We start from the raw sequence: 22,897 nt of genomic DNA, 5'->3' as shown, positions 1-22,897 counted from the left end.
AAGGACATTTGTATCATTTTCAAATGCTATTTAACAACTAATTAACTGTGGTTAACATAGAAATTGACATGTTTTGAAAGTTGGAATACTGAATTTAAAGTTGAGCGACCAAAATGGCACTAGGCCCAAAATAATGGATACTAATCGGGAATTTTCCCTTTGTTTTAATAAATCCACAAAACTATGGGTGTTTTTATACCACCAAAAATGAAATACCGTTTTGTTAGAAACCGAAATTTCGGTGTAAAAGCTTTGCTTATCCTTCTCCTTTCCCAAAGAAAGCCGCTACTGGAGTCTCGAGTTGAGATGTAAACAGAAACTCCAGGACAGGGAGGGAGGGTGGTGTCGTGAAATATACGGTGAGAGTTGAAAGCGAAACTGCTCATTTTCGAAAAATGAAGTTGGCGTTTCGAAACGCCTTCTTCTCTCTCTCTCATTCCTTAATCCCTAACACTAACCATAACTTACAAATTCCTCTTCTCAGTATCAGTGCCATTAGAGCTTCTCCATCATTTCCTTTGCCATCTTCTGTCCTAAGAAACGAGAGGGTTTGGTTGTTTTGTGCAGCTTCTGGTTCTTCTTACTCTATGGCGTCTGTTCCTAATTCCGCGTCTCTGTCTTCTTCCGTGGAGAAACAATTTGAGGAGTTCCGTCTTCAGCTTGAAGCATCTGGAAGCTTACGCGAACGGATTCGAGCCGTTTCCATGGAGATAGAGTCTGTCACCAGGCTCATGCATTCGAGTATCCTCTTCGTCCATCAATCCCGTCCTGTTCCAGGTACTGAAACGGATGCTACACATGCGATTTTTTTTTCGTTTTATCTGTTCCATCAGCTTGAACTGTGGCAGTAATGTTTCTAGTTTATTCTCTTATTTGCTCCTGAATTTGGTGGTTCAGAGGTTTTAGAGAAAGCCAAGGTTCAGATTGGTGCATTGAAGGAGCTTTTCCATCGGATTGCTGAAATTATTCGTGAATGCCCTAGCCAGTATTACAGGTCAGTCGCATTTCTTGGGCAGTTACTTTCATTTGTTTTTCCCTTCTACTCACTCTAATATATTCGCAGGCAGAAAACTGATTTTGGCTTATGCTTTTCATGGATTCTTCTTAGGTATCATGGAGATTGGAGGACTGAGACACAGACAGTGGTTTCGCTGCTTGCGTTTATGCATTGGTTGGAAACGGGGAATCTTCTTATGCATAAAGAAGCTGAGGAGAAACTTGGGTGTATGTCCAAAAATGTTGCTAATCCACATCGTAAAACTATCCACCTGCTTGATTCCTAATGTTTTTGCGTTGCATGTGGACATTATTTGTTAAACAATTGTGAGCTGGGCACAATTATGTTGCTTCATTTTCGAGCATTTTAGTATCCTTGTTTACTATCACTATGGTAAGAAACACGAATACGGGTTAGGCTTTTTATGCGTCTGCATGCAATTCGTCATGGAGCTCAGCTAGCTAGAAAGTATTTATGAAACAAAACGTGGCTCAGAGAGAATAAAAGTTCCTTACATGATATGTATATTTAATTGTTTTTTGTTTCACAGAAACTACTATGTGTTGGCCTTCTAACTCAGGCACTTCTTAATTTTCTTGCAGTCCCCCGGTTTCTTCTTTTTCTCCTTTTTTTCTTTCTGAAATGGTTTGTTCAGTTTTATGTGTAAGTTTGCTGAAGATTTTCTTTCCTAATGTAGAATATATGGTTAATAATGCAGTGAATTCTTCGGACTTTGGTCTTGACGTTGAAGATTATCTTATTGGTGAGTAGCTACTCAGTTTAAAGCAAGATTTTTCTTAATTTTACATATTACTATGCCATGACAATGCTGATCTTTTCCTCAAGAAGGGAAAAAAGAATTCTCAAGCTATAAACTATAAATCTGGCTTCTTTTTTTTTATTTTTCTTTATTTTGTTTATATTTTGTTACCCCTTTCTTTTCAGTTTTTCTTACCTTTATAAACTTCTTTGGTGGACCACACTGTGGGCTTGATCTTGGGTGGAAAATCTTGTTGATTCAATAAACTTCTTTCGTTAGCTTTGGTTCATTTATCGCTTGGTATTACCTTTCCAATTAAACGGCACATGCAAAGTCTCAGAACGCTAAGAACCCTGAAATGAAGATAGTACAATTTGTTTTCCCTCATAGGATGTTTCTAAATTGCTTTGTATCTTCAAGGTCTGATAGGTCTTATAACTTTTGGAAAACACTTATTGGCTCTCCATGACATGTATTGAATTTTTGTTATAGTTCTTTCCTATGGACGTTTTATTTGACTCGGTTGCTAGAACTTTTACTTAAAAGATCAATACTCAAATATTGCATCATTTTGTAATGGAATTTCTATATAGGATTCTTGTGACAGAAGCCATTGGTTAGGATAATGCTTTATTTAGTTGAGTTGACCGTACTCCACCTACTCGGAAGTGGTGGAGATCAGATTACAATAAAGAAATGAAAAAAGGGGTGACCAAAATGCAGTTTGCTTAGCAATTGTAACAGAATTCAGTGTGCTACCCTGGGTTGGTGGGAACTTCTTTGGCAAGAGAATCTGGTAAAACATTTTCTGATATATTCAATGAAGAGAACTAGATGTCCAGCTTGGATTTCAGGAAAAATTCCTTAATAATGTGGACTAGTCTCCAAGTTCTCTTTGCATTGCAACATGTTTACCTATCTTTCCCATAGTTTTACTAAAAAAAGACCATTACCCAATTTTGATCTCCTACCAATCTGGGGTCACTGGAGGGGTAGACTGGGTATAGTCCTAACCTTTGGCATTTTTTTTCTCACAAAGTAGCCGCTCTCAGATTTGAACTGTGTTCTTATGCTTGCCAGCCTGAGATTTTATCATTACACCAAGTAATGGCCCTTCTTTCCATTAGTTTTACTACCAAATGCAAAAGAAATAAATGAGGACTATGACCAAATAATGTGAGCTTTACATAAGAGCTAATTGACTAATAACACAAGTTTTGGTGGTTAGTTTGCTTTACATTTCTCCTGTGCGATGAATTCACCATGATTAGTGATGCAAATTGGGTCAGGTTAGCCTGAATCTGACCCTAAAAAAAGTCAGGTTGGTTGGGTGTGATTGAAGATCAGGTTTGGGTTAGGTTTGAAAAACATGAACCAGACCTCTGAACCCAACATGTCTTCATATTGCATATATAAATATTATACAAATAAATATGTATATACGCATGCAAGCATGTACATGCAAGGTTCAAAGTTACATATCGGCAGGGTTACAATACACCTGTTTAAAGGTGTTTTCAGGAGCTCATTTATTTTATTTATTGAATAATATAATAATATTTATAAAAATGAAATTTTGAAAAAAAAACTAAAAAAAATAAAAAGTGTATCGAAACTTTGAACCATATGCACATGTATAAGTATTGGCAATTTTAAGTTTAAAGGGAGATTTCTTTTTAGTACAACATTGGTATCCCAACTTTGAGAAGTGATAACATATTTTCTTGTAAAACCAAAAATAAGTGAAGAAATTGGGCCAACCTGAATCCAGCACAAACCCAACCGGATGTCATTGAGTTGAGTTAGGCTTAAGATTTGGGGGTTTGACAACTTGGTTTGGGTTATGGTTGTGCTCGACCAACCAAACCCAGCCCTACTTGTACCCTTAACCATGATCATCCTCTGTTTCTCAGTTTAACTCAATAAAGCCTTATCCTAACCATCTTCAATTAGCTAGATCACCCTCTATTGTTAATAATTATAAATTAAATTGATAAGTTTTACTGGATAGTTAAGACCTAAATGTGTCTTTTGATGTTTAGAATTCTAAAAACCCTCTGGAGTTGGAGGCCATATGTGCCTTCCAGAGCTTGTGTTGGGAGTAAGGTAACCTTCAAAGTGTTGATTCTTTATTTTATTAATATATATCCATATGTTAATACTGGTAAATGAACATTTATCAGCACTTAGTTTTCTTCAATGCAAGATAATGCGTTCTTTAAGCATTTAATCAGTTGGTTGTGTGGCCATTGTAATTTTAGCTTTCCCTCTTTAAGCTGCTGCAGTTTTTCTTCTAGTTTCCATTCATAAGGAACTCTGTTTCTATTATCAATCTTTGGTCCTAATGATATTATATTTTATGACAGTATTTATATACGCTGACATTGCAGTTTTCTTTCTTCTCTTTCTCTTTCTTCCTATTTACCATGCAGGAATATGTTTCATGTCAAATGAATTGGTGAGAATCATTCTTTAAGTTGTTATTCCTTTTGTTATTAGTTTACCTATTTTGCTTTCCTTATTTTTTTCCTCCTGCTAATGGATAACCATCTTTTTGCGACCTTGCTTATGAAATAAAGTTTTGACAAGTGTTCACAAAGGCTATTAAAATGTGATCAGGACTCTGTCATCATTGATATATCTAATCTAAATGCATGTGACTTGACAAGATAAATTTGTGGGATTTCTCATCTATTGTCTTTCAAGATTCTTTTCCAAAGAATTACTTGCAAAGCTTCAATGAAATCCAGATTAGAAAACTGAGAGTGCACTCTACTAAATAGAGCACATAGCTTCAGTTGATCAGTGATTCAAGAAGAACTGAGTTTGATATATATTAAAAAAATACTAGTATAATGAATAAAAAAGATTATGAAATGTCGTAGAATACTAATAGATTGGATACTGACAAATCTTAACTTTTATAAAGGATGAGTATGAACTTTCTCTTCTACCTCCAGCTTCTGGGGTTTTAAATTTCACACAATTTTTTCCCTGATATGTATGGAGTTATATCTTGATAAAATGGGGAAAATCCTCCATAGAACTACCGCTCAGTATATGGATGTGAACTGTAGAAAAGGTTCTACGTCTAGATCCTTTTAAATTCACCAACTACCATTATAGGTAGGTTACTAAAAATGAAGTTGGGAACATAATGCGGCCTGGGGGGGGGGGATCTTAATGTTGTTGATGATCTCTGGCTAGTATCTTGTTTGACTGACTATCCAAAATACAACCTTATGTTTCCTGTCCCTTGCCTTCCTTTTCCACTAAGGAGGCATTCGTTTTTTGGATTTTGAGAGGGGGAAAGTTGGTCAATGGGATTGTGAATCCTATTGACCAAGAAACCCGTGTTCTTTTTTCAGATTTTTGTGGGGACCAGGGAAAATTTATTTTCCTGGTTATCACTTACCCAGGTAAGTAATACCCATCTCCCAGGTGGGTAAATAACTTTCCCACCTGGGGGAAAATTGTCAACACTTGATGGGACAAAAATGCCCCTTTTAATAATGGATTTTTATGGCTAAAATGGTCATTGTTTTATCCAGTCCATCTTGGTGGCCATCATTTACTGTTTCCCAACATATCTTCCCTGTCATGTGTCTTTCCAGAATGGGTTCTTGTCACCATTTGTCAGCCTAAACTTAACCCATGTATGAAAGTAAGGGTGTCAAATGTCAATGGACTGGTTTTGGACAGATTAGATGGACCAAAAAGACATAGTGGATTGGACCAATCCAGTCCAAAATATTTATTAGATTGGACTGGACCTGGTCCATCTGTAATAAATTTATATTGGATTTGGTTGGATTAAGCCAATATCCGGTCCATTGATATAAGATAATAATATAGGTGTCAATGGACCGGATTTGGGTTGAAACCAATCTAAATTAAAATGAATTTGAACAATTTTTTTTTTTTGAAAAAAATGGTAACTTTATTAATGAACAAATTGGACGGTCTGAACATTGAATTGGACCGGTCCAAAATGGTCCAAATTATTCATTGGATTGGATTGGACCTGGTCCATTTGTAATGGACTCACATTTGGACTGGATCGGATTGGACCAAATCCAGTCCAATCGACACCCCTATATGAAAATGCTCCTCTAAGAGAAACTGAGCTTTTGGCATGAACCATGCAGTACTCTTTCACGCAAATGACTACATATTCTCTTGTCAGGCATCACAATTTTGGAGGGAGCTTTTCTAGATATAAACTGAAATAAATGATACTGCTTTGAAGCACTTGCCTTTTTTGATCTGGATCGAACAGTATCTATCAAGCATATTTGCAAGTAATGGATCAAAGATTCCGTACTTCCTAGTTAACTACAAATAAAAGTTGCTCTTTCTCGTGAAATGCCTTGACTGAGCTATAGATAAGTTGCTGCCACTATTTGCTGGATGCCTTGCCTGAGCTTCCGTAGCTCAATCATGTTTATTGCTTATTATTGTATTTTGTCATCATGCTGTAAAGCTCAAATTTAATGATTGATGGCAAACCCCAATGCAACCAGCTGCATTCACATCTAGGTTTAGACAAGGGCCATTACCCAATGTTGGTCCTGGCTATCCTGGGTCTTGGGTGGGGTGGACTGGATTAAAACCTAACCTGTAACACTCCCTTGCACAAGGCGGTCACTCTCAGATGCGAAACTGTGTTCTCATACTTGCCAGCCAAGATTTTACTGTTTTACCAAGCAATGGCCCCTTCCTTTGTGGGTTAAGACATTAAACTTAATTCTCTGAAGTTGTATTAATACTTGCATGATTGTAATTCAATCAACTTAATATTGTCATAACCTAAACTGCTTTGTTCTAGTTTAACCTTATGTCTTATGTTATTTTTAAATGATGTTTTTCAACTGTCCTAGATGTTTATTTATTTATTTTACCCTTGAAGAAATAAACTATTCCCGTTCATATGTGGAGGGACCTATAGTAGCAGATTGGTGATGGCTCTCTTCTTTCCTCAGCCTAGAGTGATTGTATTTTTAAAGTGTTTAGAAAAGGAAAAACAATTTATTGTCATTATTTTACTGATGATGGGTAACTGGCAGCCCCGATATGTGGTGAACCAAGTGACAGCCGGAGACTATGATTGCCCCAGAAACGTTGTGAAGTTTTTAACAGATCTCCATGCTGCCTTCCGAATGCTTAATCTCCGCAATGATTTCCTGCGAAAGAAGTTTGACGGTAATTTATATCACTCAATCGCTTTCTTCTCACAAAGCTTCCAAATTAAATACATCTCGTTTGTCCTCTGGAATAAAACCAGGTTATCTGAAATCAGCTGGTTTCATGCTGCTAAAATGTTTCCCTTTTTATTAAAGCCCTCTCTTTCTTCTATGTTGACAGGAATGAAATATGATTTGAGAAGAGTTGAAGAAGTTTACTACGATGTTAAGATCCGAGGCCTGACAACCACTGAAAATACCATGGATGACAATGGAGCACAAGGATAATCTCTTGATGTATGTTGAATTAGCAATTTTGTTTTGCTTGATCTATGAATTTCATCAGAATTTAGATGCCAAATACCTAAAAGTTATAAGAGGATTAGATTAAACTGCCAAGGATAGTTACCTTGCAGTTGCAAGTCAAAATTGAGGCGCACCAAGTGTTAAGTATATACGCTTGCAGCTTGCTACTAAAATCGCAGGAAAAGAAAGAATCTTGAGCCCTTGCTGTAGATGCAGATGGGCCGTCAGCTAGCCCTGGATGCTGGATATATGCCATATCAGAGAACTTTGTTTTTGGTAATAAGTCTTGCTTTCATTATTTTGAAGTTTTCTTTCAAAGTCATAGACCACTTTTTTGGATCCAGAATTAATTAAGTACCAAGAGCACGTGGTCAAAACCATTGCTTCTAATTAGTTTGTGACTCTGCTATATTGATGGTTTGAAAAACATAAATTGCTTTTCTAAAACAAAACTGATCTGCTTGTGCTGCTTAAAAAAAAAAAACATATTTGAAGAACGTGCTTAGTTTTTTTATTGATGTGAAAATTAAAAATAAAAAATAAAAAACATTCATTTCATAGATACCCTCTTTATGATCAGTGAATACTGGGAATTAAAATCAAACACATGTCCAGGAGTCTAACTTGGTGAATTAAAAAAAGCAGGATTAATGGACATGTCTTCATAAATAATATTTTATTTTATATAAAATATTAATATTATTCTTAAAATTCATAGAACTATTAAGTATAACTTAAAAGGCTAAATTACAATTTACAATTGTCAAGTTAAAACTGTCTTTGCTACGTGAATACACTGGTAGTTTTTGTATTACATTTTAGTTTGTTGATTGAAAAACATCTAGTAAATAATATATCAGAAGTGATGCGCAAATTGGAAAAATACAAATGTCACAATCTCTCCTATTGGATAATTTGAATGGTTAAATCACTTTTCTGAGAAAAAAGAAGAAAAAAAAGAATGGTTAAACTATTGTTAATAGAGACTTCAAAGTGAAGATTAGTAATTTTGGAGATTCAAGATGATCATCCGTCTTATTTGCACTAAAGATAAGTTCAAAACAGTTTGGAGAGTCAAATGCGAATCGACTTATGGAACATGTTGCTTAAGAGTCCCTTCCAAAGGTGGAGTGTCCATACACGATGCTGGCCGGAATTGTTTTCTGTCATACATATAAAGAAATGCAGCCTTATTTTCTTTTGACAGATAAAATTGTGCTGAATGACTCTTTAGTAGGGTCGGTTTTTGGTTTAGGGTTTCCAGGATTGCACCATGTCATCATTATATCTTGGGAAATGCAATTGTGAGTTAATTCTCATGCTCTCTGTGCTGTAATAGTCACGTATAAATAGAGTTGCATCTTGGGCTGGGTAAGCCCAATGGCCCAAACCCAAAATATGAACCTGAACTTAACATAAGGTTAGATAAGGATTGAGGCCATAGACAACCTGATCTCACCCAAACCTCGCATCCTTCATATTTGTATGTATGTTTATATATTGTATTTGTATGCAACTATCTGCCTAAGAACTTATGTAATATGTTGGAGGTGATGATTTCCAGCCTGACCTGAACATTTTTGGGCTTGGCCTAGGTTTTGTTTTCATCTCAGCCCAAGCATGCAATAGGCCCAGATATTTGTGAGCCAGGTAGGGGCCCAATACTTAAGCCTTGCTTAGGCCGCAATATGCAATGTATGATTACACATATATGCATGTGTTATTTCATGTTATATTTTATCTTGTATAAAGCATAACATTTGTTACATGACCAAAATATAATATATTTAATAAAACATATAGAAGGTTATATGCCTGAAAGACTATCTTGGGACTGTGTAGGCCCAGGGTGCAGGCTGAGCCAGGCCTAAGCCTGGACTGTGCTCCTTTAAATAGATGCCAAGCCTGGCCCGGCCAATGATCCCTTTAAAGCAAGATTTGCAATAGTAATATTCATCAGCCGCAAAGCATTGGTTCTTCATAATACCAATATCATAAGCCCTATTCAACTGTTGTAAACCCATGCTCAACCATCACTCTCTGATACTCAATTAGTACAAACCGTTAAAAACCCATATTTGTTTTGGGAGAATAACTGATCAGCTCAGTTCAGAATTCTTTAGCCCCACCTTACAGGGGATGAATCCTGACCGTGGATTGATGTCAAATCCACGGGCAGGATGCGGTTTATGGGGAGGGGGGCTACTAATAGACCTATGGGGGGCTGTAATTTAAAATTCTGCAGTGAGCTGCAGAGTACTTTTCCTTATTTTTTTTCTCTCCTTGGGGCTACACAACCGGGGAGGGGTAGTCTATCCCCCAAACCCATAACCCCTCAATTCAGGTGCAGGTGAGATGTCGATCCCAAGTCAACACTGCAATCAGCCGGTCGGCACCTTGTAATTTTTACAACTGTTGAAAACCCATATTCAACCTTATCAAACGTATACTCGATACGAACTTACAAACAACTAATCAAACATGACAAACCTTTTTTTTTTATAAGTAACATCACAAACCATATTCGTTCATTACAAACCAATATTCTACCATTACAAGCCGATAGTTGACTTGCTACAAACCCTTACCAACTCATACTCAACTAGTACAGATTGTTATAAGTCCATAGTGCCATTATTAATCTTACTGACTAATTACAATCCCACACTCGCCATTATAAACAAACACTTGTGCAAACTGTGACAAACTCATACCCAATCATCAAAAACCACAGTTAGTTTGCAAACTGATAACTGTTACAAACCCATACTTGATCACTAACCAATGCATACCTTGCCTTATTTAAAATTTAAATTAGTCTATTAATTAAAACATTGCTAAAAATTGTACAACTCTTTTTATTAATATTTTAAGGAAATTTGTTTAAAACTCACCATAACTTTTTACCGATCCTCTTAAAGTCACCATAACTTTTCAAAACATCCAAAATTCCCCACGTTAATAAGCTTTTATTTTCTAAAACTCACCTTCCGTTATACTACCGTTAATATTCATTGATAGAACTTGTCCACATCAGCAATAATAATGTTTTCATGACCAAACTACCCCTGATTGGCGAATTAGGGAAAAGGGTCTTTTAGAATTAGATTCTCTCTCTCTCTCTGTGCCAAGTCTCCCTGTTTCTCCTCTCAAGTTACCCACCAACTATCTCCTCTCAAGTTACCCACCACCGGCCAATCATCGACGACCATAACATTAAAGAGGTGCATTTTTTTCATCTTTTTTTGTGAGCCTCTATGCTCTACCCGATAACACCTGGATCTTGGCGCTTTGGCTTCACACCTCTGTCTGTGGCCGCACCTCAGCGGTGACTCTTCTCAGAGAGATGTTGTCTTGGCCAGGGAAGTGAAGAGGGACTGCTGAAAGGGGAACAGGGAAAGAGAGGTGAGTTCAAAGTGGCAATTGAGGAGCTTGTACCCAAAGGAAAAGCAAACAATACGTTGTGGGCTCATGGAATGGATCTACTTGCTTACTCCTTGAAGTCATTAAGATTTGCCAATATAGATTTTAAGGATTCGATTCCACCTCGATCGTCCGAGGTGGTGAGGTTGCAGATGAAGCCAGATGAGACACATTGACTTCTTGCCGTAAGTAGATTCATTCAGCTGTGGTTTGGACCACAAAATCTCATCCCTTCTTCTTCTTCTCTAATTCTTCATTTCCCATTTGGCTCTTAACTGAATCTGCTCCTGTGACTTGAGCCCTGTGTAAAAAGGTACTGAATATATATATCTACCAGGGTATATGCTGGAGGTTGCAATTTATGCTCCTATATCTTCTCTCACTAAAATGAACAGAATTTTCACACGATAAAACGAAAATGGAATCCAAAATCAACAAGCCACAACCCATAAGCTAAGTTGATTCCATCGGACCCAGTGAACATAAAGAAAGCGGAAAAGTGGAGAAGCCTAATACCACTCTACCAGTCTTCCATCTTCTTCATTTGAGACAAAGCAAATGGCGAATAACTCATTTCCATTTCCAATCCCATTTGATGACAACCGCCAAATCACTGAATGATCGAAAAACTGGAGAGGTGGTTCCAGAAGGCTTTGACAGTCCATGAGCGTAACTATTGTGTACTTCTTATGTTGATGATTGTGAAGGTTTTTGGACAGGCATGCAACCATCAACACAGCAGCTGCTAATGCCCAACATAGTTTAACCCTTTTTGCTTCACTCGCTCCTATATCTCGTTTGAAGTTGTGAAGGAACGAAGATTATGATCAGAAGTTCTAGAGATTTCTAATGTTTTGAAATATGTAAATATGTATTGTAAATTTTTTAAACTAATATGGAATGCAAATCCCCATGAGGCTTTGCAAATTTATGCAAAAATATTTTTGTAATCTATTTATCCAATTCTCTGAAATATTTTTTGAAAATTTCTTGCAATATTATTAGGGTGCAATGGCTAATTTTTGTTTGATTTTTTTTTTTAACTTTTATCATTTGGGATATTGTAAAATAGGTCAAACATAAGAAAGGGTAAAATAGTAAATTAGCAACATCCATTAGTCAAATTAGGGTTGTCTCACTGACATGGGGAGTTTTCTATGTTTTGAAAAGTTATGGTGAGTTAAAGAGAATTCATAAGAAGTGATGGTGAGTTTTAGACAATTTCCCATATTTAATTCTTCTACCATTTCCTAAGGTTTCTGCAGCATATCTCTGTAGTTGATACTTAATACTTCCTAAAAACCTATTAAACCTTATATTTATTGTGCATATATACCTCATTTACAGTTATTTGAGACTTAGATTTAGTTTAACTTATTTCTGAGACTTATTTGAATTCCCCTAATGTTTACATGCATATCTCAAGTTCTTCATTTTTCCAAGCATGTCCCAATACATATCTTAAAATTGCCTTTCTGATACTCGTTGCATTGTTGATACTTGGCAAAAAAAAAAAAACTTTCTAAATTTCTAATATAAGTATAATATTCAAGTACAATAACCATGTCCTTGTGCATATAATAATGCTAAAACCAGAGTCATCAGGTTGCGTTAAGCCTAGGGTTACGGTTCAACAACTTAAGTTGGATTAGGGTTGACATAAACCAGACCTAACCCGACCTGACTTTCTTATCCAAAATAAACCCAACCCGACTTGCACCCCTATGAGGCGTTTACCATCAACCACCTAAGAAAGCAACCTGGGTATTTTTCTACGCAGATATGAAACAAAGAAGAGACACATGATTGCCAGAACATCTTCCAATTTTTTTTCATCAATGAGAAAGATTACAGATGTTCTTTTGTATTCTGTTTTGCAAGTAACCTGAAAAATACAATCATCTTCCCAGGCATCGAGATTTTGTAAACAAACAACAAGACAGCAACTTCTGTGGGAGCAATTTGTAAATGAGTTTTGTGTATTCATCCTGAAACTCATGAAAATGAGATACTGTCAGCACTTTGTAACAAATTTCCAAACGTGCAGGCATCAGAAAATAACACATCAACAACTAGTGGTTCACATCCGGTATGTCATGTCTGATACAGCAGTTCTTTAATTAAAAAAATAAAAATCCAATACATATTGATCAAAAGCCCCTATGAGGTGTTTCCAAATATGAATGATTTTGTTTTTCAAAACAAAAGCAACTGCTACATCAGCAAAAACAACATGATTTTACTGGCATGATTGTTTTTGTTTTAGAAAACAAAACCATACATATTGGTGAACACCCCAAGTCCACCAACCAACAAAACGGTCATCAAATACATCAGAGAAAATTCCCTTAAACAATGTTTTTTCCTGTTATGTTAAAAAAAGTTCATAGATCCTCCACCGTCCACCAAAAGAAGTCACTATGGCTGTGTTTGTTTACAGTGCAAATGCTGTACATAAATGTACTCTGGTTCAGTTTTGCAAGCGTTTGATAAGCATACACTTGTGCAGTCCAGATCAGGTAGGCACAGCATTGTAAGCACGTTCAATAAGCACTAAGAAATTTTTTTGACACTGTCCCTTAAAATACCCCAGCCTGCCCTTGAAAAAGATCAAAAACAATTTTTGACAGTTGCCAGAATGTTTATTAAGTGCTCATTGAATGTGCTTACTATGTTGTGCCTACTAGATCCAGTCCCACATTTGTGTACTGACAATGACAGCTATCACAACTTCCAAGGTATGTTCATATTGACAATTGATACAAAGTTTGTATCATTTTTTTGGATGCAAACTTTGCATTCATAGTTGGTTAATGCAAAAAAGGTGGATTTCAATCTTGGAATCTATGTTTGTACTCAGCACAACCAAAAACCGTTTGGTTGGAATACAAAATTTATTAGTGCAAAATTAAACCAGTTTGTATTTATGAAGCAGTCAGGGGGAATTTTTTGAATGGTACATATTTATTTTTGCATTGAAAACAAATGCAGCCTATGTTACAAACAATGTTTTAAAATGCAGAGGCGTAACGCGAGGCGTTTTACTACCTAGAACCATGAGGTGTAGTTCAGAACATAAAAGGCATAAGCCACCTTAAGATGAGGGAGATGAGGAAGGAGGAGAAAGAGAAAGAAGGACCTCATTTTTCTTTAATGGGGGGGTCTTGCTTTCCCTTCCCTTCTCTTTTCTTTCTTTCTTCTTCTTTCCCTTTCCTTTTTCCTTTTTTTTTCTTTTTCTTTTGTCTTTTTATATGAGATGTGCGTGAGGCACATGGGTGTTTTGGCTCATGAAAAAAAGCGCATGATGCGTACGCCTTAGAGGTGTCAATGCCAAACCTCAGGGTGTTTTGGGGGCGCCTCACTTGGAGGCGTGCCTCTAAGCATACACCTCTCACGCCTTTCAAAACACTGGTTTCAAATCAAATTTGTTTCTACATTTTAGACATTCCGCTCATTTGCAGTGTATTTAAAGGAAACAAAACATTCAAGCAAAAAGATAGAGTAACATATTGCAAGATTAAAGGAAGGATACTATTTGGTGGGAGAGAATCAGGTTTCCTTACCATGTACAAATCTTAAGTTTACTTCCAGACCATATCCCCCATAAATTTAAGAGCTGGAACACCTCTGATTTCAACATCAACCAGTGGTGCCTGGATCAATGCCAAATCTGCAAGTTCTTGATCATTTTGGATCATATCAAGGGCACGCATCTGATCCTGAAATAATCAAAAAGAACAAAATCAAAACACAACTCTTGAATTAGTTTTTTTTTTTTTTTTTTTGTAAGGAGAAAACTTAAGATCTATGTCACATGTGTTCTAAATGTTTTTTTATCAATAGCTCATAGCTGAAGTTTTATTATCAGGAATGTACAATAAATTAGAAGATTGTACTTTCTATATGATATATAAACACAAGGAGATAACCATATAGCTCCTCCTATTCCCCCTAATAGAAGCCCCCTCCCCTCCGATACAATCGTCCCTGAATTTATGAAAATACTTTTACCAAAGTAGTTTATGAAAGTACTTTACCAATAGTAATTTATGAAAATACTTTTATGAAAGCATACGTAAAGTATAAAAGTACTCAAAGTATTTTTATAAAAGTACAAAAGTATTAATATTTTTTTTGAAAAAGATAAAGTATAATTTCATTAATAGAAAATGGTATTTCCATCGTGGTGGGTGAGAAGCCCAGATCCACCAACCATAACACATCGCTGGCCACATTCACCCAGCCACACATTGGGAACATTGGCAATATGAAGTACAAGAGATGTTTCAGATGTGTAACTGAGTGAATGTGGCCAGCAACATCTTGTGGTCAGCAGATCTGATCCGTGGGTCAGCAGTTCAATCATCTAGATCAAATGTGTGAACCTATAATGTCATAATTCTAATAATAAAAATTAAAAAAAATATATAGAAAAACAAAAAGTTGTAAAAATAGGAAATTTGTAAAAGTACTTTTTTAAAAACGTACGAATAGAACCAATAGAATACTTTTATAAAAGTATTTTTATATATGTACATTTTATAAAAAGTACACCAATAGAGCCAATTAGACCAGTTCATGGGTCAGGCTGAGTTTGGGCGACCTTTGCCTCTATATCAACAAAACACATTCAGGCCCAAGCCCAACCTGACCATCAGGTCTAGATCTTGAGACTGAGCCCAGACCTCATATAAAGCCCGAAGCCCAACCAGGAAATTAAGAAAGAAAAAAGATTTTCTTACTCAACAACAAAACTGATTTGTTTATACTAAATTACCTCAAAACCCAAAAATACCAAAAAATCTCACTATGGCTTGAGAAAAAGAGAAGATGAACAATAAAAAATATATTATTTTTATTATATAAAATTTTATCAAGTCAGGCTCAGGCTCACCGGGCTTTTTTGAGAAAGCTTGAGCCCAGCCCCAAAAAAAAGGTCAAACCTAGTGTTTTGGGTCCGAGCCCGAGTCCATGGGCCTAAATTCATGTCCAAGCCCAACCAGTTGGTGAAGGAGACCCTCTTAGAGTAGAGCTGGTTGTGATGGAAGGAATAACATTAGAAAATTAGTTGTTGAGGGAGATCAAAAACTAGTGTCAAGTTGATTGCTATGTGATGATCTAAGGATGGAAGGAATAACATTGTGCTAACTCTATGGCAAATGGATTAGCCAAGCAAGGGGTGGAGAGGGATACCTTGTTTTGGGCATAGTTGTAAAACAAAAAGTTTTTTGGAGAGAGACAAGTTGTATATACCTTTTCTTTTAACTTTAATAAAAACCTTGCATTTATTGACAAAAAAGTATCAAATATTGGTGGGTCAATTGTTATACATGTGCATGACTCATCCAGATATCTCCTATGCAATTAGTGTGGTGAGCCAATACATGCATGCTCCTTAGATGTCACATTGGGCGGTCGTTGATAGGATTCTTGACTATCTAAGAAACATCTAGGATGAGGTATATTATTTGCAAATCATGGAAATATAAAACTAGAGGCCTATAGAAATGCAGATTGGGCATGATTCTTGGATGATAGCAGCATAGTTGTCAAGGCGACGCCTAGGCGACAAGGTGCCCTTGGAGGCTCGCCTCGTCCAGTCACCAAGCAATTTTGCATACTGTGTAATAAAATACTTTTATATTGTTAATTTTTTGAGATTGTAATTATGAAATAGACATTATTAAAGAAAAATATTCATTTTTTGTAATAATAAACTAATTTCTTTTTATTATTTTCTTATTCGTTAGGGTTTAATCAACACAAACATTGCTAACTGCTGTATTGAATCCTCCATGACTTCAAAATCTGAACCAATAAGTTAGGGAAGAAATAAAATTTTGTCTAATCAACACATTTCTTTTCTTCTTTTCCTATAACAAAAATAGGGGTTCAGTCCATATATTTTTTGAATTTTCTTTCCTTACTTCTTTTTCTTCTCATAAATTTGTTGATTTTCTAGACTTAAACATGAAGTTTATAATTTTCTTATGAAAATTATGGATAGTTATTAAAGAAAGTTGGTTATGAAACCTAGGGAACTACCCTAGGATATGTGATTTTTACTTAAAAAAAAATCCATCGCCTAGGCAGGCGTCTAGGCGACTAGGCGACAAAGCACCCCCCTGCCGCCTAGCCTTGCCTTGGCACCTTGAAAACTATGGATAGAAGGTCTACTTCGGCATTTTGCACCTTTGTTAGGGTAATATGATTCCTTGGAAAAGCTAAGAACATATTGTAGTGGCCAAGTAGAGTGCAGAAGCTGAATACAAGTCCATGGCTCATGATATCTCATAGTTATTGTGACTTTGATCTCTACTAAAGGAACTTGACATTGTAGCAAAGCAACCTGTGATGTTATATTGTGATAATCAGGCTACTATTAATATAGCCCATAATCCTGTCCAACATAATAGGATGAAGCATATTGAGTGGACAGGCACTCTATCAAGGAAAAATAACCTCAAGAGAAGTTTATGTGCCTTATGTTTCATCTGGGTTGTAGTTAGCCGGTGTCTTCACCAAGGGAATCACTAGAAAGTAGAAACAAGGTTGAGCATGATTTATGCAAGTTGGGAATGATTGACATCATTCCTGATCTTGGGCTGCTGCCCATTATCTTTGTTGTTTATAGTGGTTCTAGTTATAACCGCCTTAGTGGGGAGGCCAGAACACTTTTATCATTCTTTTCTTCTTTTCCTATCTTCTTTCTTCTTTCTCTTCTTCTCCAGGAACTTTCTGCTTCCTTTTTCACTTTCTTCTCTTATTTTTTCCTTATTTCTATTTTCTACTAGTTGATATCACTAAAATCTGTAGATCCTACCTATTTGGTTTCACCGAAAGAGGCATTGCCCCATGAGTCAAAATTACACAAGATACAGATTGTAATTGATCAACATCTAAAGAAAGGATGTTAATGAATATTGTCTTGGTTTCCTTGAGTCCGATTGCAAGATCATTTCTCTTCAGGGAAAAAAATAAAAAGAAAAAGTTTATAATCTATACCTTCCTTTTCATTGCACAGAACTTGCAATCTGATGTTGATGGGGGTAGAACCTGATTAACAATAAGCCTCCTCACAGGAACATGTTCCTTCTTCAAAGAAGCACACAACCTTGATGACTCACTTATGGCCATGACCTTGAAAAAATAAACTGAAATATGAGAACATGACTTTGAAGCAACCTTCAGTGAACTCCTATGAAGCTTATACATTTCAATTGAAGTTTCTAACTTTCAAGGTAAGACTGCTAAAGCTGTGGATCTCCTAAAGTCATGCTCTTTCTGCAATAATCACTATATCAAGCAACTTTTTCTGGGAGAAATGCAACTCATGTCCCTTTTCATATGCTTGAGAGTAATAAAAGGTAAAAGGGAAAGAAGCAATATTTTGAAGATAGTAATGCAAACCCCTATGTATTCCCTAAGTCTTCAAAAAACATGGTTATTATATCTATCATTACTGTGAGCATACACCCTAAATGAATACATAACAAGATCAGGCAAATAACCAATAAGAAAGTCATTTTCTTAGATTGGCGTGTAACTTGTAAGAGAGAGAATAGAGAAAGTGATAAACAAAGGAGAAGAAAAAGATGAGTTAAGGGGAAATTTATGTGTATAGGCTACATGCCTATCCCTCTTTCTTTTATTCACAAGATAACTCATAGGGAGATTACAATAATACCCTTGATAATGTATATCACTTTTTTGCACTTATAAATAGTCCCAATGATTCTAAAAACAAAGAAAGACTGTTCTTCTAGTTATTAACTTGGACTGTGATTACACTGAATACTTTCACTTTATTTCCATCAATGCCCGCCTTTGTAGTCTACAAGAGAAGCAAAGAAAATGTAGGCTACTACAAATACAGATTCAGGATATTACCGTTGGTATGGTTACTATAACAAATTCTGTTGACTCTGTGTCACGGAAAAGCTCTCGAACTTTCCCCATCCTCTCCTTTAATTGTTCCAATTTGTCAGCCTACTTAAGCAAACAGATTGTTAGTATGCAAAATTTCAAATAGAACACAACAGCTGTTTCCAACAATCTCAGACTTACAGCATCCTGCCGTGGCTGCTCTTGCCCAAAAACAGATTTGATAGCTGAAGTAGCTGAAGCTAACTTCTGCTTTAGCTGAAACCACAAATTATAAGGGGAAAAGGAAGATGTCAGTAAACATGAAAAAACAACAATTTGAATGACAATACTTATCAAAAGAATAAGACATGATCCAAGATTACGTAAAATGCCAGGTCAATGCTTCACCTAAAATTTCAAGATAACCTTAAAAACATATGTTGAAATTGTTTAATGGGTGGCAGGTGGCTTCCATAAATCATCCTTGTCATAAAACCTCATGAAATATGTTTGAGAATTTAATATTTACATTACCGTTTCCAATAAAAAATAATAATATTTACATTGTTAAGAACTTCAAACTGAAAGACCTATCCATCTGGATGTCATTGTCACCAAACTAAATTCAAACTGTTAATCGTAAAGTTCATCTAATCGGCTATAGCTATGAAACACTTAGAAGTTTCAAGCATTGTCAAGTCGCATATTTTGGTTCTTCTCCAAAAGCAAAGTTACTTAAAATAAGAAAATTCCCCTAGTGGCCATTAGGACACTTGAATGAGGTAATGGTTGATGACTCCTTTCAGGCAACACTGAGATTCCCCTTAAATTGAGAGATGGGTGGGATGGAAAGGGTGGAATTGGTGAGACTAGTGGAGAATCAGCATGCAGTTACATCATTATGTTAGCTAGAGGAAATTATCTATTAACTAACTTTGAGTTCTTGAAGTGGTAAACTCATCTTAAGATGGTTCCTGCTGTCACCAATGCACTTTGGAAATTCCAAGATATTCTGAATGATAATTCAATTACAAGTGAGTACAAAAGGATTTTGGACATTTCTTCTAATGGTTCCTTACTTCCAATTCCATGACCTTTACAGTAGATTTATTGATGTTACATCAAATTCTTTGAGAAGGATCAGTTTAGGCCAAATAAAATTTACCCTCAATGAGCTTGGAACCCACTTACCAACATGCCAATTGAAGAAACATATGAACATCAATTATCAGCTAAATTTGTTCTTTCTTGCTTTTTTATCGTTTAGGTTTAAATCAAACTCAGCCACAGTCTTTCTTTTTAATCAGTAGCAGATCAATGGAATTTTATTACTGAGTAAAAGGAGAAGTACAGACACTGGTTTCCAATTAGGAAGCCAACTTCCTTGGGCTAATGAAGTTTTGAAATCATATTTGATTTTGAGTTTCATACCTTCAATATCTTGCCTATGGATGCATCCAAGAAGTCCGGCAGGGAAAGAAGTCGAAGAGTATGACCCTGTTAAGGACAATCATGAGTGGAATAGATAATGAATCAAAAGATTTAATTTCCAATGCCTGTCAATTTTCTCTTACTGTGGGTGCAGTATCAAAAACTATGCGTGTAAACATACTATACTCTGGCGCTTCAACAAATTGCATAACCTGGCAAGGAGCTCATAATTAGAAAGTAACAAATTAACAAAAAAAAAAAAAAAGAAACACTTCCAATAAAATAGACAAAAAAAAAAACAAGAATAATGAATAAGTATACATGCCTTTGAAATTGCAATAGCTTCATCCAGACCAGGAGGAGGTGTATCCAGCAACTCCCCCAGTTTTAATTCCCCTAGCTTTTGATCAATTAATAGAAAAGAAATTACAAAGAAGATATCATAAAGAAAAATGCTAATCAAAATACATTAATAGATAAAATCAACATCCACAGTTAAAGAACAACTCTATATCTCAGGGAGGATATTCAAAAAGGACATTACATGCAATTACTATTCATACTTCAATAGATTACAGTCTAGAAGAAACAAGTATGATAATGGATTGTTAGCATTTCCCCATGAGAGGTTTGAAAGCGCTGTACAGGATGAAATCCAATTCCCGTGTCCCATCTTCCAATGTTATATTGGAACATCTTAAGGAAATAAAAAAAAAAAAAAGCATCTAGTAATTGGGAACTGGGTTATATTGATTTCACTTGGTTGATCACCCTAGAAAAATACCCACATCCTCTAGGACACTTACTAGTTGAGACTTGAATATAAGGTCACTCAGGAGGCTGATGCTTCTTCTTTTTTTTTTTTTTCAATCATCTAATAATTATATCCAGAAATTTACCTGTTCAACAAGCATTCCAAGTCCCATGCTATCCATAAAGTCTTTGACTCCAGTGCCACCATTTTTCTGACTTGCACTACGAAATTCCTCCCTGGCTTTCTCAGGATTTATCTGTTACACGTGCTTCTAGATAAATGCATGCTCCAAGCAATCTCTATTTAAGGGAAAGAATCTAAATTAATGAAGGGTCAGCAACACACCTCAAGTGCAAAGAGTGGAGAATCTGGTCCTTCAACTGGTACTAGCATCCCTCCAGTCAAGTTCTAGTGACAACGCATGAAAATGCAATCGATGATATAAATCTTGCCACAATACGTCCATGACTAAATAAATAGGTATTATTCTTTCTACCTGAGCAAAAGAGTCACTCAATGAGTGTGCTGGATCAGTTGAAACTACGATGGTGGGGTGCCCATGGTTTGCAAATTTTACAGCGAGGGATGCAGCACAACTTGTCTTCCCAACACCTCCTTTCCCACCTAACATATAATACTTCCGCTTTGTTCCAGCAGCCATTTCATCAAATCCAGCAGCAGCTTCGGCAGGCGCAGCAACCGACCTCACTGCAAATATATTTGAAGAGAAACTGATAATCATGTCATTCTATTTCGTATTACCAGTTCCTAGACAAAAATTTAGACTAATGGGCAAAGCAGAGCGTAGCTTATCTCTCAAAACTTTTTTTTTTCCTTTTACAAAAGGCTGGAATTAAAAATCCCTGCAGAAACTTGAAATATCTCTCCGTTTAATCTTCATTTTATATTCAATCAATTATATCCTCATCTGCTAGCTGTCTCCATTGTAAATAGTAGAAAATTAATGAATGAATTGCTCCCAAAGTATCCGAGAGGTTCTTTTTTTTCTACTTCGGTGTTCGTATTTTGCTCTTTTTCCATTGCCCCAGTATAAAAACTACTGTGTTAAAGTATCCCAACTTCTTAATCCGAAAAATAAAGAAGACCCATTGAAAAATGAAAAGATAATTACTTGTTGAACTACTAGAACAGCCACTGCTGCAATTATGATCCACCACAAATCCCAGTAAAAGATATACCACAAGGGAAAAAAAAAAAAAAAAAAAAAAAAAAAACCTTGTAAATGATAAATTGAGGAATGAATTATAATGGAATGCATACCTTGAAATAAATTATTATTGTATGGCTTCCTCGTTTCAGGAACTGAGATGAAACCAAAGCTTCTGCTTAGTTTCAAAAGAGAGAATGGGGTTTGGTATTTGGATAGGCGAGAGAGAAAACCCGCTATAGCCATGGAAGAACGGGTTGCAGGGAGTCGATGAATAAGGGAAGCTGATGAAACAGAGGGAACACACTGAAGTGCCATTTTCTTTTGTTTTTCTGGGTTTCGATGAACACCGATTTCTCGCTCCTTGGCCAAAGATTTACCCTTTTTATTCTCTCGTTCGCGAGATCGGTCATCCGGGCCGTTGTAAAACAGAGGAGTGCGGCAGTTTGGATCTCCTCCCAACACACAAAAAAAAAAGGGTAAATTACCGAAATCTCTCTAAAGTTTTTAACCACTGCTGAAACCTCCCTTTGATGATTGCAATTTGCAAGTAGACTCCTCTTTTAGACTCCTCTTTGAAGACATCTGCAATTACTCTTGAGGTTCATTTCTAGAAAAAAACAATACAAACTTTATTGAAAATAAAAAAAATAAAAATTTTAGTTGCAAGTTTAACATTTCAGCAATTGGTGTAAAAGGTAAATTTGAAAAATAAATCAGTTTCAAAAAAGAGATTGAACAGGTTTGGACTAACGATTTATATGAAGAGAAATTGGAAAAATAAGCACTATGGTCAAAAGTAACTATATGGGTATTCTAAAAAATTTGATATATTTGCTAGGGGTGAACATCCAATTTATTCAGTTAAAAATTGAACTGAACAAATCAAAATTTAAAAAAATAAACTGAAAAATAAGTCAAAACCAAAATCGAATTATAAAAAAATCAAAATAACCAAACCAAATTTTTCAGTTTGGTTTCGCTTATTTCAGTTGAAACCGAATTTGAA

At 35.9% G+C, this 22,897-nt stretch overlaps 2 protein-coding genes across 12 annotated transcripts; one reads left to right on the top strand and one right to left on the bottom strand.

Moving 5' to 3' along the window:
• The first annotated feature begins 220 nt into the window (after positions 1-220).
• LOC148869015 (Translin family protein) lies at positions 221-7,636 on the top strand. 11 transcript variants are annotated; one of them, XM_088973418.1, is made up of 9 exons: positions 223-359; positions 568-777; positions 898-994; positions 1,109-1,224; positions 1,716-1,760; positions 4,190-4,215; positions 6,824-6,959; positions 7,122-7,237; positions 7,357-7,636. In XM_088973418.1, exons 2-8 carry the CDS (start codon positions 588-590, stop codon positions 7,226-7,228), a joined length of 717 nt encoding a protein of 238 aa, XP_088829544.1. In that variant the 5' UTR covers positions 223-359; positions 568-587; the 3' UTR covers positions 7,229-7,237; positions 7,357-7,636. The 11 variants fall into 11 exon arrangements, with proteins under 11 accessions (XP_088829542.1, XP_088829544.1, XP_088829543.1 ...); XM_088973417.1 differs by having other exon boundaries at positions 7,346-7,636; XM_088973414.1 differs by having other exon boundaries at positions 1,109-1,254.
• A 4,839-nt stretch (positions 7,637-12,475) lies between these two features.
• On the bottom strand, positions 12,476-22,612 carry LOC148869014 (ATPase GET3B-like). Its single transcript, XM_088973406.1, has 12 exons — positions 22,002-22,612; positions 21,217-21,428; positions 21,066-21,128; positions 20,866-20,976; positions 20,292-20,366; positions 20,110-20,178; positions 19,967-20,032; positions 18,737-18,811; positions 18,560-18,658; positions 17,675-17,809; positions 14,233-14,388; positions 12,476-12,657 (listed from the first exon to the last, which is right to left on the bottom strand). Exons 1-11 carry the CDS (start codon positions 22,204-22,206, stop codon positions 14,251-14,253), a joined length of 1,248 nt encoding a protein of 415 aa, XP_088829532.1. The 5' UTR covers positions 22,207-22,612; the 3' UTR covers positions 12,476-12,657; positions 14,233-14,250.
• Between the last annotated feature and the right edge of the window lie 285 nt (positions 22,613-22,897).

The sequence above is a fragment of the Nelumbo lutea genome, chromosome 2 (genome assembly GCF_056320005.1).
Source record: "Nelumbo lutea isolate HS-2025 chromosome 2, American lotus-T2T, whole genome shotgun sequence".
NCBI classification, from domain to species: domain Eukaryota; kingdom Viridiplantae; phylum Streptophyta; class Magnoliopsida; order Proteales; family Nelumbonaceae; genus Nelumbo; species Nelumbo lutea.
Note: the sequence above shows the minus strand (reverse complement) of the source record. Positions and strands in the feature narration are given on the sequence as shown.